Here is a 12,330-nt window from a genome sequence, read left to right as displayed (position 1 = left end):
CGGTTCCTTAGGCTCCGCTTGGTTTGTTTTCCTCTCCGTTATCTTGTAAAACTCCTTTGGAAATGCCTCAGTCTGGTCTAGGGGCTTCCCAGGTGGCCCAGTGGTAAAGAATCCACCTGCCAATGCAGGACATGCAGGTTCGATCCCTGGGTCAGGAAGATCCGCTGGAGAAGGGAATGGCTACCCACTCCAGTAGTCTTGCCTGGAAATTTCCATGCACAGAGAAGCCTGGCGGGCTATATAGTCCATGGGGTTGCAAAGGGTCGGACACAACTGAGAACTGAGCGTGCACACACACACAATATTGTCTAAGGGGAAAGAGGCCTTCACTGCCCACACCCACCCCTGAGAACGGCAGGGGTCACGGCCGCGGGGGCCCCTCTGCGCCAGCCTTCGGGGTGCGGGGTCCGAGCCGCCCCCGTGTTAAACCGAGCTGCAGCTTGTGCTGGGCTCAGCGCCACCCGAGGTCACGTGGAATTGACACCATGGTGACCTGCCCCCTTTCAGCCCAGCTGCTGGGCTCCACCCCCGCCCCTGGGTGCACAGATGAGCCGGTCAGTGTGGCCACGAGTGCCAGAGCTGATCTCCAACGTGGCCGGAATGTGTCCCCTGTGGCCTGGAGACTCGGAGGCCAGACTGAGGCAGACACAAGTGGCCAAGATGGCTGGGGCGGGGGCGGCGGGGGAGAGGCGCTGTTGGAGACCGCAGCTTCGGTTGACTGCCCCTCCATCTCTGCTTCTGTCTCCCATTCGTGCTGGCCCTGACGCCCCGTCACTTGCCCACACCCCTCATCTGCACCGGCCCCGGTCACCCTCTACCTGCCTGTATCTCCCAGCCCACTAATTCGTGTCCTGGATATCCCCTGCCTTCTCCCGAGGGAAGAAGAGTGGTCACTTACCAAAGCGGCTTTAAGTGTATTGTTGGGTCTTCCCTGGTGGTCCAGTGGTTAGGACTCTGTGCGTCCACTGCAGTGGGCTCAGGTTTGATCCCTGGTCGAGGAACTAAGATCCTGCAAGCCCTGCAGTGTGGCCACAAAAGAAAAAAAAAAAAAAGTATAAGTTTACTATTTGTTTATTTGAGGATTTATATTCAGTGGCTAATGAGATTTGGGGAAACTGAGTCAAAAACAGTGGTAGAGCCTCAGCCTGACTGTCTTTGCCAAACCACGTCTGACTTGACCACTGGAGGGCCATGGGGTGGGACTCTGGGTCCCCCTTTGAGAAGAGGGGCCCTGGCTTGGCAGGAATTGGAGAGTTTGACACAGTTGTTTGTGTGGTGTCCCGCAGGTGACCCATGGGCTGAGGGCGTATGATGGCTTGTCTGTGCCGGAGGATGCAGAAACAGTCACAGCCGGCCGGGCTGGCTGGAGCTACTCAGACCTTTCTGATGACGAGGACTTCCTGGCTGATGAGGCCTCCGGAGGTGAGCAGGCTGTTCTGGTGGCCGGGAGTGGAGGGGGTCAGGGTGGAGTTTGAACGCTTCCCAGTGGTCCTGAGAGAGGCCCCAAGATACTTGCCCAAGGTGGCCCCTCTAGAGATGGACTAAGAAAGACAGGGAAGCACCCTAAGTGTCCGTCAGCAGAGGACTGGGTGATGATGACCTCTCTGATGGTACATACAGGCAGCTATTTAGCCATTAAAAAAAGAATGAAATTTTGTCCTTTGTGGCGACATGGATGGACGTGGAGGGCATTGTAAGTGGAATAAGTCGGGTGGAGAAAGAGATACTGCCTGATATCACTCATATGTGGAGTCTAAAAAATACAACAAACCAGTGAATATAGCAAAAAAGAAACAGGCTCACAGGTGTAGAGAACCCACCAGTGGTTACCAGTGGGTGTGGGGAAAGGGGAGGGGCAGTATAAGGGTTGGAGAATAAAAGGTGCAAACTGTTAGATATAAAGCAATCTACAAGGATACAGTGTACCGCATGAGATATGGTCGATATCTTATAAGAACTGTAAGTGGAGTATAACCTTTAAAACTTGTGAATTATAGGAATTCCCCAGCGGTTCACTGGTTAGAACTTGGTGGTTTCACTGCCAGAACCTGGGTACAATCCCTGGTCAGGGAACTGAGATCTTGCAGCACACACCACAAACCCCCCCCAAAAAAAAATTGTGAATCACTATATTGTATACCAGTAACTGTATAATATAGTACAGCAACTATACTTCAATTTTTTAAAAAATTTAGGAAAAAAAGAAATGGGCTAAGAGCTGTGTGCATTCTGAGCCCTGGTCCCAGTGAGCCCAGGACCCTTCACTGACGCCTGTGTGACCCCGGGCTGGCGGCTGCTTCCCCTCACAGCCCAGGATAAGCTGGACTTAAGGGGAAGGTGGCGGGCAGTGCACTGTAGAGGGTGATTATGGCCCTTGAAGCCCCCCTACTCCACTTCCTCCCGTCCTCACCTAGAGGCGGGTCTGACCTGGCCCCGCCCATTCCATCCAGCCTGGACCACACCCTCTCTGATGGAGGATTTCCTAGTTTTTACAGGCGACCCTCCCTAGGTGTGGAGAGGAGACAACAGCTGTGTTTTATTTCATGTCTACCCATTTTTATTTCATGGCTACCCATTGTAGTATTCTTGGGCTTCCCCTGTGTCTCAGCTGGTAAAGAATCTGCCTGCAGTGCGGGAGACCTGGCTCTGATCCCTGGATTGGGAAGGTCCCCTGGAGGAGGGAAAGGCTCCCCACTCCAGTGTTCTGGCCTGGAGAATTCCATGGACTGTATAGTCCATGGGGTCAAACAAAGAGTCAGACACGACTGAGCGACTTTCACTTTCACTTTTTATGCCGAGCCGCATGGCCTGTGGGATCTCACTTCCCCGCCCAGGGATCGAACCTGGGTTCCCTGCATTAGAAGCACCCAGTCTTAACCCCTGAACCACCAGGGAAGTCCCAACAGCTGTGTTTTCGTGATCCTCCCCACCATGTACTGGTTGCCCAGAGCCGCGCCTGACACCCGGTAGGTAGTCAGTGAAGATTAGTTGTTGCTGAAAAAGTCTTTCTTTTGCTTGTAGACGGTGTGGGCAGCGGCGACCTGGGCAGCGGGGACTTCCAGATGGGTAAGTATCTGGGGACAGCACACCGGCCCCCAGCCTGCCCCCTGGGGAATCCCAGCCGCAGAGGCTCCATCTCCTGGGCTGAGGGCCTTGAGGCCTCCTTGCACCTGCCATGGGGGCGGCCTCCTCCCCATTGAGTGACAGCTGTGTGCCTTGACTGGCCGGTCCCTACGAGGTTGGGGGTGTCCGGGTTCTCTGCCTGCCTGTGTTGGGAAATGCCCAGTTCCAATGGGACTGAGCGTCAGCCACTCAGCATTCAAAGCCAGGATCTCACCTCCCAGGGCAGCTCAGCCGTGGAGTCCTTCCCCAGGGCCTGCTTGGGGTGACTGATGCAGAGCAGGCAGGGAAGGGCAGACCGAGGCGCTCTGTGGCTCGGGCATCCTGACAGGCCAGGAGCCGGGCCCGGAAGGGAGCCTGCCTCATGTTGGGTCACCTGCTGGAAGGCCGGGGTTCCTGGGTTGGGGGGAAAGGGGGCTAGCTTCACAGGGGGGAAGGAATCAGGCCTCGGTCAACTGCCCACTCTGCCAACACCCCACATGCTCAGCCAGAGCAGAGGCTGGCCCAGAGTGGGGAGGCAGCTCAGAGTCTCTGTTTTCTCCCACCCTGGGATTCTGGGCAGAGAAGGGATGAGCCGGGATGAGACCCAGGGTACCGTATGGTTCCTGCTGTCTTCTCCGGGAGTGCCTGGGCACAGGGTGATCGGGACCAAGGACGGAGCTCAGCTTGGAGTTGCTGCTGGGCAGCCCCGCTGCGTCCCCAGCACTGCCCACCCCAGGGGCTGGGATGAGTCTGGGCTGGTGGGGTCGCCTCCCTTCCTCCTGCTGCCTCGGGGCCGTCCAGTGCCGGAGGGTGGGGCGTCCTCACTGGGCCAGTAGAGACCAGAGGGTTGGCCCCTGGGTGGCGCGATCCTGCCTGTGACCTCCCGGCACCTGGAACTCAGACCTCGTCTGAAGCTGCTCCCCGTGTCCGTCTCTGCAGGTCTACAGCTGCTGCTAGGATCTGGGTGGGGTCGGAGTGTGGGTGTCAGATGGGCCCCAGGCACACAAGGCACCCCTAGAATGACCTGTGCTGACCTCAAGCTGCCTCCTGCCAAGCCTGCCTGCTGGGACCCTGCTCCCGTCCACCCTGTCCCTTCAGAAATGTCTAGGACCCCTCCCACAAGGCTGCTCTGAGTGGGCCTTGCTCGCCCTCCTGCTCCCCTGAGAAGCTAGGGGGGCAGGAGAGAGCAGGGGCGGGGGCAGGGTGAGCCAGAGGAGGCAGCGGGGAGGGCCCAAGGGCAGGAGCCTCTCCTATCGCGTGGGGCTCATCTACGGGAAGGTGTGGGGACATAGGCCCTCCAGGCCCCAATGTTGGCTCCAGACCGTGCCCCTGGGGCAGGTCCAGGCAGCTGGGCTGAATCTTAGCCCGAGAGGCCGCAGATAAGTCTCCTCGACTCCCAGGGTCTGTGGGCCTGCTTCGGCCTTGCCCAAGGGCTGTTCCCTCCTTCCTCCGGTAAGCGAGGGCTGTCCTGACCATAAGCTGACCCACTCCCGGACCACAGAGCATCATCTGAGATGCCTCCTCCCTCTCCTCTTCCCTCAGGCAGGGTTGTGGCTCCCCTTGGCTTTGTCCCAGCCCCGTACTCCCCAAGCCCTGAATGCCAGTACCCACCCCGGACGGCCCCTGGCTCTGCCTCCCCCGGCCTTGGGAACCCGGCCCAGCTCCCCTCACCCCGTTGCTTCCCGTCTTCCGACAGCCTCTGTGTCTCTCCGGCTCTAATCCGTCCTGCGACAGTCTGTCCACGTGTCTCTTCCGCACCCTGCCTGCCCTGCCTTGGGCTTTGTCCTTCCCGCTGTCTGTGTCTGTCTCATCCGCACCTCGTCCCCTCTCCGGCTTTTCCTCCCTCTGTCTGTTGGACACGCCGTCTCCGCGTCCATGTCTCTGTCTTTCCCTCCCTCCATTCCGCCTTCGTCTCATCTTTTCTCTGCTTCTCCCCACCACGCTGTCTCTGCGTCTCTGTATGGTCGTGTCTGCGACCCCATCTCTCTGTCTGTTTCATCTCTGTTTTCTGTCTCCATCTCTGTGTCTCTATCACCTCCGCCTCTGTCTCTCCCGTTGGTCTCTCCCCCTCCTTGTGTCTCTGCCCCTTCCTCACCTCTGTTGCTCCTCTCTGCCGGCCCTGGGGACCTCCCCTGCCCGGGTACCCCCTCCCACGGCCGGTGTGATGACCAGGAGTCTCCTCTGGCCGTGGGGACGCGCTTCCCTTCTCTGCCCCGCCCACCTCTCTCCCATCTCGTCCACTCCCTCCTTTCTCCTGGGTCTTCTTCCCCCCACCCAGGCTGCCCGTTGTCCCACTGGAGACCCCACGCTCCCTCTAGAGTCTTGGGCCAGGCTCGCCCGCTGCCCCTGCCCCAGCGGGCCCCACGTGCTCCCCTGCTCCTTCCCCATCTGGGCTTAGCGGGCCGGGCCCCTGCTGTTCTCCCCTGGGGTGCCAGTGAGGCAGGGTGGGTGCAACGAACCCCTCGGGGCAAAGGCCCTAGAATCTGGAGATGACTTGGATCCACCTCAGGCCTGGCCGATCCCGGGCCCACCCAGGGGACCCCAAAGGACTAGCCTGGCAGTTCGGAGCCCCAGGGTGCGGGGAGGAAATCCTGTTGAGCAGGGACTGGGTATGGACAGTAAGTGGGGTGGGCGGCTCCAGGCCCTGGGGGTGGTCCCCACCCCCGCCTGGGGTGCCAGGCCACTCTGGGCCTCCCACCCCTCCAGGCTGGAGCTGAGCCATCCAGATGGGGTCAGATGAGGGCCAGCATGCAGACAGCTGGCCAGGGCAGGCCTCCCCGCCCCAAGAGAGCACTCCCGCCCCGGGCCACCCCGCAGCAGCCCCCTCGGCCTGGGTGGTCGGTTCCTGGAGAAGACGCAGCCTCACCTTGTGCCCAGGCCCTCCGCTACCTGCGCCAGGGAGGGCATTCACCCCGACCTTGCCCCTGGTCTGGGAGGAGGCGGGGGCGGGGGCAGGCTGGAGGGTCCGTGCCCTTCCCAGGCCCTGGGAGAAAGGGGCTTTTGTGGAGCCCGGCCCCCTCCCACCCCCATCCCCCCCCCGACAGCAGGCACATTCCTGGGCAGAGGCCTGGCCTCCTCAGCCCGCGCTGGGCCGTGGGGCGGAGGCCAGAGGCCGGGGTGGGGACTCTCAATGGGCCTCTGTGGCCGCTCACAAGAGGCCTCTGTGGCCGAGCTCACGGCCCTCACGCTCCAGCCCACGGGGCCCCGCCCGCCCGGCCCCCAGCAGCCCCGCCCAGCCCAGCCCCGTGGTCCAGCACTGCCCTCACGGGCACCCTCCCTTGCGGGCACCCCGGCCACTCTTGCTGTCGCGTGGCTGCCATCCCCATTCCCTGGGCGGGGGCTTGCTCAGTGAGCCGCCAAGGTGGGGGGGCAGTCCTGGCGTGGAGTTGGGGTGCGCACCCGGGGGCCTGAGAGACAGCACGAAGGGGCAGGAGGACGGGCCCAGCTCTGCCGCCCGCCTGTGGCTCATCTGTCACTTCTCTGGGCCCCCTTCTGCCTCAGGGGCTCCGCAGCTGCGGTTCCTCCCGCCTGGAATCCTCTTCTCCTGGCCGCCCCCCGGCACCTCGCTCTCTGCCTCTGAGCGTCCCCTGGGAGCGGAGGCCTTGCTGGCCGCCCTTGGAGAGGAGCAGCCCTACCCTACCCCTGCGCGCCCACTCCCCCACCCTTGTTTTCCCCGCCCATGGTCCAGATATTCCCCACCCATGTGTTTTATTTCCTTTCTTCTCCCCCTCGAAAGTGATCTCTGGGGGGACAGAAATCGTCGCTTATGAAGTTCACCGCTCTATCCCCTACCCCTAAAACATGCCTAGCTTATTCAGTTCAGTTCAGTTGCTCAGTCGTGTCCAACTCTTTGCGACCACATAGACTGCAGCACGCCAGGCCTCCCTGTCCATCACCAACTCCCAGAGCTTACTCAAACTCATATCCATCGAGCCGGTGATGCCATCCACTCATCTCATCCTCTGTCGTCCCCTTCTCCTCCTGCCTTCAATCTTTCCCAGCATCAGAGTCTTTTCAAATAAGTCAACTCTTCGCATCAGGTGGCCAAAGTATTGGCCTAGCTTATTAAAGACCTTCAATATAGATCTGATAAAGCCATGAATGCCTCTCTCAGATGGGAAGAAATAAAACCAAGTCCATTCCTTCGGTTTGTCTTAAAGACCAGAGAGAATCCAGCTAACCCTTGCTGCCCCTGGTGTGTGCCAGATGCTGTTGGAAGCATTTTCTATTCCTTATCTTATTTTATCCTCACAACAGCCCTCTGGGGTGGACACTACTCTTGTCCCTGTTTTATAGATGAGGAAACCGAGGCTCAGAGAGATTAAGTAACTTTCTTAAGGTTACAGGGCAGTTTTCAATTATTTTAATTATAAGTGGCAGTTTTGCTCAGAGACTGAGATTTTCAGCACTAAGCTATACGGCCTCTTCTAGAGTAATAGTTTGGATTATATTGCTTCTACTACGTGCCAGACTCTCATCGAAGCACTGTGTGTGTGTGTGTGTGTGTGTGTGTGTACACATGTATGCCTCATTTACAACTCATATTTAAGACTTCTGTTATGAACTCATGAACATGACGAGATTTAATGTGCATTAAATATATATAGCAGTTGCTCAGTAAACAGTAGTTGTAAGTGTGTGCTCACACCAATCTGCCGTGAATTTATTCAACCATCACATATTAGGCACCTCCAGTGTGCCCGGCACTGTGCAGGCACTGGGGGTACCAGGGTAAATGAGAGCTGAGGTTCCCCCCTGTCACATTTATCGTCTAGCAGTAGAGAGAAAAGTGAGAGCATCTTCTGATTCCCTAGTACTTGCTCCTTGCCCGGGGCTGCATCTTCGTACACAGGGGGATGGCCTTCTAAGCATGCTATCATTTATTCCCCGCTGCAACCCGGTGCAGTAAATGTAATTAACGTCTGCAAAAAGGAAACAGAAGTTCAGAGAGGTGAGGTCCGTGCCTGAGATGTGGCTGACCTCAGAACCCACAATCTCTATGACGGTGCTCTGTCGGCCCTGTGTAACTGCATAGGAGCTATGCCACTTTGTGGGTAGAAGGAACTCGTGGGAGAAACCAAGAGGCTGGGGGACCCCGGAGGAGGGGTCTCTATCAGCAAGGGTTGGGAAGGGAAGGCAGTTCAAGTAGTCTTCTTGGAGGAGGTGATGGCTGAACCAAGCCCTGAAGGATGAGTAGGCACTGGCGTGAGTTGGGGGAGGGAGGAGGAGGAACATGTCACGGTCACTTTCGAGTAATTTCTGTACCAATAAAAAGCGGTGGGGCGGGGGTGGAGGGAATTCCCTGGCCGCCCAGTGGTTAGGACTCAGCGCTTTCACTTCTGAGGCCCCGATCTGATCCCTAGTTTGGAAACTAATATTTCACAAGCAGTGTGGTGCAACCAAAGAAAAAAATATTTCTCTGCCAGGCCACCTCCTTTGGAGCATCCCCCTTCTCACCCAGCCTTCCTCTGAGCCAGAGGAGGCCTCCTCTTCTGCACCATCACTTGGGATCTGGATTGGGCCATTTTCCCTGTTAGTTAAGTCCTTCACTCAAGTGCAAGGCCTGGGTTTTGAGCTCTGGGCAGTCCTGCTGGGCACAGCTGTGGGCACACAGGTGCCAGCCTCAACTGGAGGCCTCCAGGGACCACCTTCCTATCTCCACCCACTGGCCCAGCTGCCTGAGGCCCCCATTCTGCCGGGCTGGGCCCCTCATAGTGACTCCATCCCCCACCCGCAACTCCCTTTTGCAGTTTATTTCCGAGCGCTGGTGAATTTCACTCGCTCCATCGACTATAGCCCTCAGCTGGAGGACGCAGGCTCCGAGGAGTTCCGAGAGGTGTCGGAGGCTGTGGTAGACACGGTGAGGTGAAGGGGCTTTTGGGGGGGCTCCCCAAGTGTGGCAGGGTACAGGACTGAAGGTGGGTGAGGGGATCTGGAGGCTGATGATGCCGTGTCCCTCTCCAGCTGGAGTCAGAGTACCTGAAGATTCCCGGAGACCAGGTTGTCAGTGTGGTGTTCATCAAGTGAGACGGGGCCCCGGTGGGGGGGGGGGGGCAGCTGGTGTGGGGCAGGCAAGGATGGGAGGAGCCCCAGTGGCAGGTGGGCAGCAGGAGGGGCCCAAGGGGCGGCCCCACTCCTGGTGGAAATGTGAAGACTGGTGGAGGGGCAGTTTGGACCTTCACTTGCCCCGCATGGGGTGCAGGCTGTCCAGGAGCCAGGCGGAGAGTTGAGATCAGGCCTGAGCATCGGGCAGGGTCCCCCGGGCAGGAGCTGAGACCACAGGTGTCTTCCTCCCCCTTCCACCCCACCCCACACCCACCCCCAGAGAACTGGACGGCTGGGTCTTCGTGGAGCTGGATGTGGGCTCCGAAGGGAATGCCGACGGGGCTCAGATTCAGGAGGTGCTGCACGGCGTCATCTCCAGCGGCTCCATCGCCTCCTACATCACCTCTCCCCAGGGATTCCAGTTCCGACGCCTGGGCACAGGTGAGCCCATCCTGGAGGCAGGGGCGACCCCCTCCGGCTTCTCAGACTCACGTGCGCGCCCCCGCCCGTTCAGTGTCCCTACCACGGGCTCTCCTAGTTTGGCCTTGCACACTGGTAGCGACGGGGAGCTCACCACCTTGTGAGTCTTCCCCATCAATCGTTGTGCAATCTTATCTCGGGTTGAGCAACATCCGTTTCCTCCAGAGGGTACCCATGAGACCCGGTTTCTGCTTTTCTCTCTATTAACGTCTCTACATTGACAATAGGTAGTAAATTCCTTTTTTCACACAGTGCTTTCGGGTCCAAACTACTTTCTGTTTAATCACCAACAATTACTCACTGAGCCTGACTGTATGCACGCCACTCCCATTTAGACTTCCCAGTAATTCCTGTGATGTAGATATTATTTCTCCTGTTTTAGAGACAAAGGCCCTGAGGCCCAGTGAGGGGAAAATGGTTGCTCCAAAACCACTTACACAGAGCGTGCAAAAGCCAGGATGCAAACCAAACTCTGTGTTTGTGCTGGTCTTGCCAGAACCTGTGAGACGCACGGCTCAGAGACAACAGGAAACTGGCCCCAGGCACACAGCTGTTATTAGACGCACAGCTTTGTACCTTTGAACCTTCCGTGGGGCCCAGCTTTCTTTTCATTGCACCCTCTGACTCACGTTCCAACTCCCGGAGTGTTTTCTTCTCTGAGCCCAACAGTCCCAGTTCATTCCTCACGGGCTGGGAGTTCCCAGCCCCATCTGCATCTCAGTCCTCTCCTGGGACATGTCACCCTCCTCCCCGACTAAGTGGAACCCAGAACCGAACAAACTCCACCCCTACCGTGGTGTGACCCCCATCAGAAAAACACATGGTGAAACCATCACCTCCCTTGTTCTGCACATCACACCTCAATTAATGTGCCCAAAGATCAGGTTTGTTCCTTGGCATCCCCAGGCCCAGATCAAGATTTCTGGGGGCCTCGTCCTCTTCCCCCCACTTTTTAATGAGTCCTGCTGGCTAGGGAGGGTAAGATGGGGCTGGCTCAGCCCTGCAAGCCCCCAGCTCCCAGGTGGGACGGCCACTGATCACACCTTCCTTTCCAGCACAGACACCCCCGCCCCCTCCGGCCGCTGTGGCGGCCGCAATGACACCAGGTGAGCGTGTAAAGCCAGACCCAGGCCAAGCTGGGGCCCTAGAGAAGCTAATGGATGGAGGGGAAGGCAGGATGAGGGCGTGGTGGCTGGGCACCACACACTGGCCGCCCCCCGCCCCTTCCTCTTCATCCTCACTAGGCCTGGCTGTGGCCTGCCCACGTGTGCTCTGGTGCTTGCATGGTGTGGCATGCCAGCTGCGTGTGGGGTCCGCACGGGGGATGGGTGAGGCCGCTGCCACAGAGCCCACGTCCCAGGTGTGCTGTGATGCGTCCACCGTGCGTGCTCTGGGCCCTTGCTGAGCCAGAAACCACCGGGCCCAACGCGGAGCCCCAGAACCCCGTCCCGGCTCTGCAGTGCCCATGTCCCCCCGACATTGCCTGCCTGCCTCTCTGACAGCCCCCCCTGCTCCCCACAGTGCCCCAGGTCCCCAGAGCCTGCACCGAGGCGGAGTTCGCCTGCCACCGCTATAATGAGTGTGTGGCCCTAGAGTTCCGCTGTGATCGGAGGCCTGACTGCAGGGACATGTCTGATGAGCTCGATTGTGGTGAGGGGCTGTCTGGGCACACGGTGGCCTCCACGTCAGCCTGGGGCGCGGGTGCCAGGAGGGTTTGCTCCCGGCAAGGGGGAGGTGGGCAGGGATCTGGGAGGGGTGGTAACAGGATCAGGGGCCTGGGGACGGGGTGGGGGACAAGAGGAGAGAAGCCGCCCCTGCGTGCCAACGCCCAGCGGGCTCTGTCCACAGAGGAGCCGATGCCCACGCTCAGCTCCCAGCCGCCCCCTCTGGTGGCCACCCCACCAGCACCAGTCCAGCCGGAGGCACTCCCCGACCAGCAGCGCCCAGCCACCCCGGTGCCCGAGGCCGCACTGCCCAGCCCAGGCAGGCCCGTGCCCTGCGGGCCCCACGAGGCCGCGTGTCACAGCGGGCACTGCGTCCCCAAAGACTATGTGTGTGATGGGCAAGAGGACTGCGCGGATGGCAGCGATGAGGCGGACTGCGGTGCGGGCCGGGCGGGGCGTGGGGCGGGGGCGGGGTGCTGGGGTGGGGGGAGAGGCCCCGGAGGCCTCCAGCTGAACCCGGGCCCCGTGGTCCCCCAGGCCCCACCCCGCCCTGCGAGCCCAACGAGTTCCCCTGTGGAAACGGGCACTGTGCCCTCAAGCTCTGGCGCTGCGACGGCGACTTTGACTGTGAGGACCACACCGACGAGGCCGACTGCCGTGAGTGTCCGCCCCGCTGACCGCGCTCCCCGAGCCCTGACCCTTCTCAGACGGGTTTGTGCACCGTCCCCTGGCTGAGTGGTGGAGGCCCTGGGGACAGACTTGAAAGGTCTCTCTCTGATGCTGAGCTGACCTTTGTAGCAAGCACTGTGGCTAGACAGCTGGTGGTTACTGTCTCTTCATTTATTTGCCATGTATGCTTGGGTGGGGGTCAGATGAGTGGCTCAGTAGGCTTGATAAACCAGGGTCCCTTGATGATGGACGTGTGAGACAAAGCCTTCCCTTTAAGGCCCTGGAGGTTTTTCATCTAGAGCTGGTTCTGTGTTATTTGTTCCTCCGTCTGCAGCTTTTCATCCATGTAACCATTCAGCCATCCGCCATC

General features: G+C 59.4%; 1 protein-coding gene across 6 annotated transcripts in view; it reads left to right on the top strand.

The window, feature by feature from the left end:
- HSPG2 (heparan sulfate proteoglycan 2) overlaps window positions 1-12,330 on the top strand; it is a 107,956-nt gene that overhangs the window by 34,977 nt on the left and 60,649 nt on the right. For 4 of the 6 annotated variants that reach the window (XM_043445976.1, XM_043445975.1, XM_043445978.1 and 1 more), the window contains exons 2-10: window positions 1,287-1,422; window positions 3,022-3,066; window positions 8,853-8,962; window positions 9,067-9,125; window positions 9,428-9,588; window positions 10,683-10,733; window positions 11,149-11,277; window positions 11,476-11,730; window positions 11,829-11,948. In XM_043445976.1, the coding sequence (XP_043301911.1) occupies window positions 1,287-1,422; window positions 3,022-3,066; window positions 8,853-8,962; window positions 9,067-9,125; window positions 9,428-9,588; window positions 10,683-10,733; window positions 11,149-11,277; window positions 11,476-11,730; window positions 11,829-11,948 (1,066 nt within the window). The remainder of the gene's footprint in view (window positions 1-1,286; window positions 1,423-3,021; window positions 3,067-8,852; window positions 8,963-9,066; window positions 9,126-9,427; window positions 9,589-10,682; window positions 10,734-11,148; window positions 11,278-11,475; window positions 11,731-11,828; window positions 11,949-12,330) is intronic. The other 2 variants (XM_043445979.1, XM_043445977.1) reach the window with 1 other exon arrangement.

Source organism: Cervus canadensis, chromosome 24, assembly GCF_019320065.1.
Source record: "Cervus canadensis isolate Bull #8, Minnesota chromosome 24, ASM1932006v1, whole genome shotgun sequence".
Taxonomy (NCBI): Eukaryota; Metazoa; Chordata; class Mammalia; order Artiodactyla; family Cervidae; genus Cervus; species Cervus canadensis.
The sequence above is the reverse complement of the archived record's forward strand: the minus strand, read 5'-3'. Positions and strand labels throughout refer to the sequence as shown.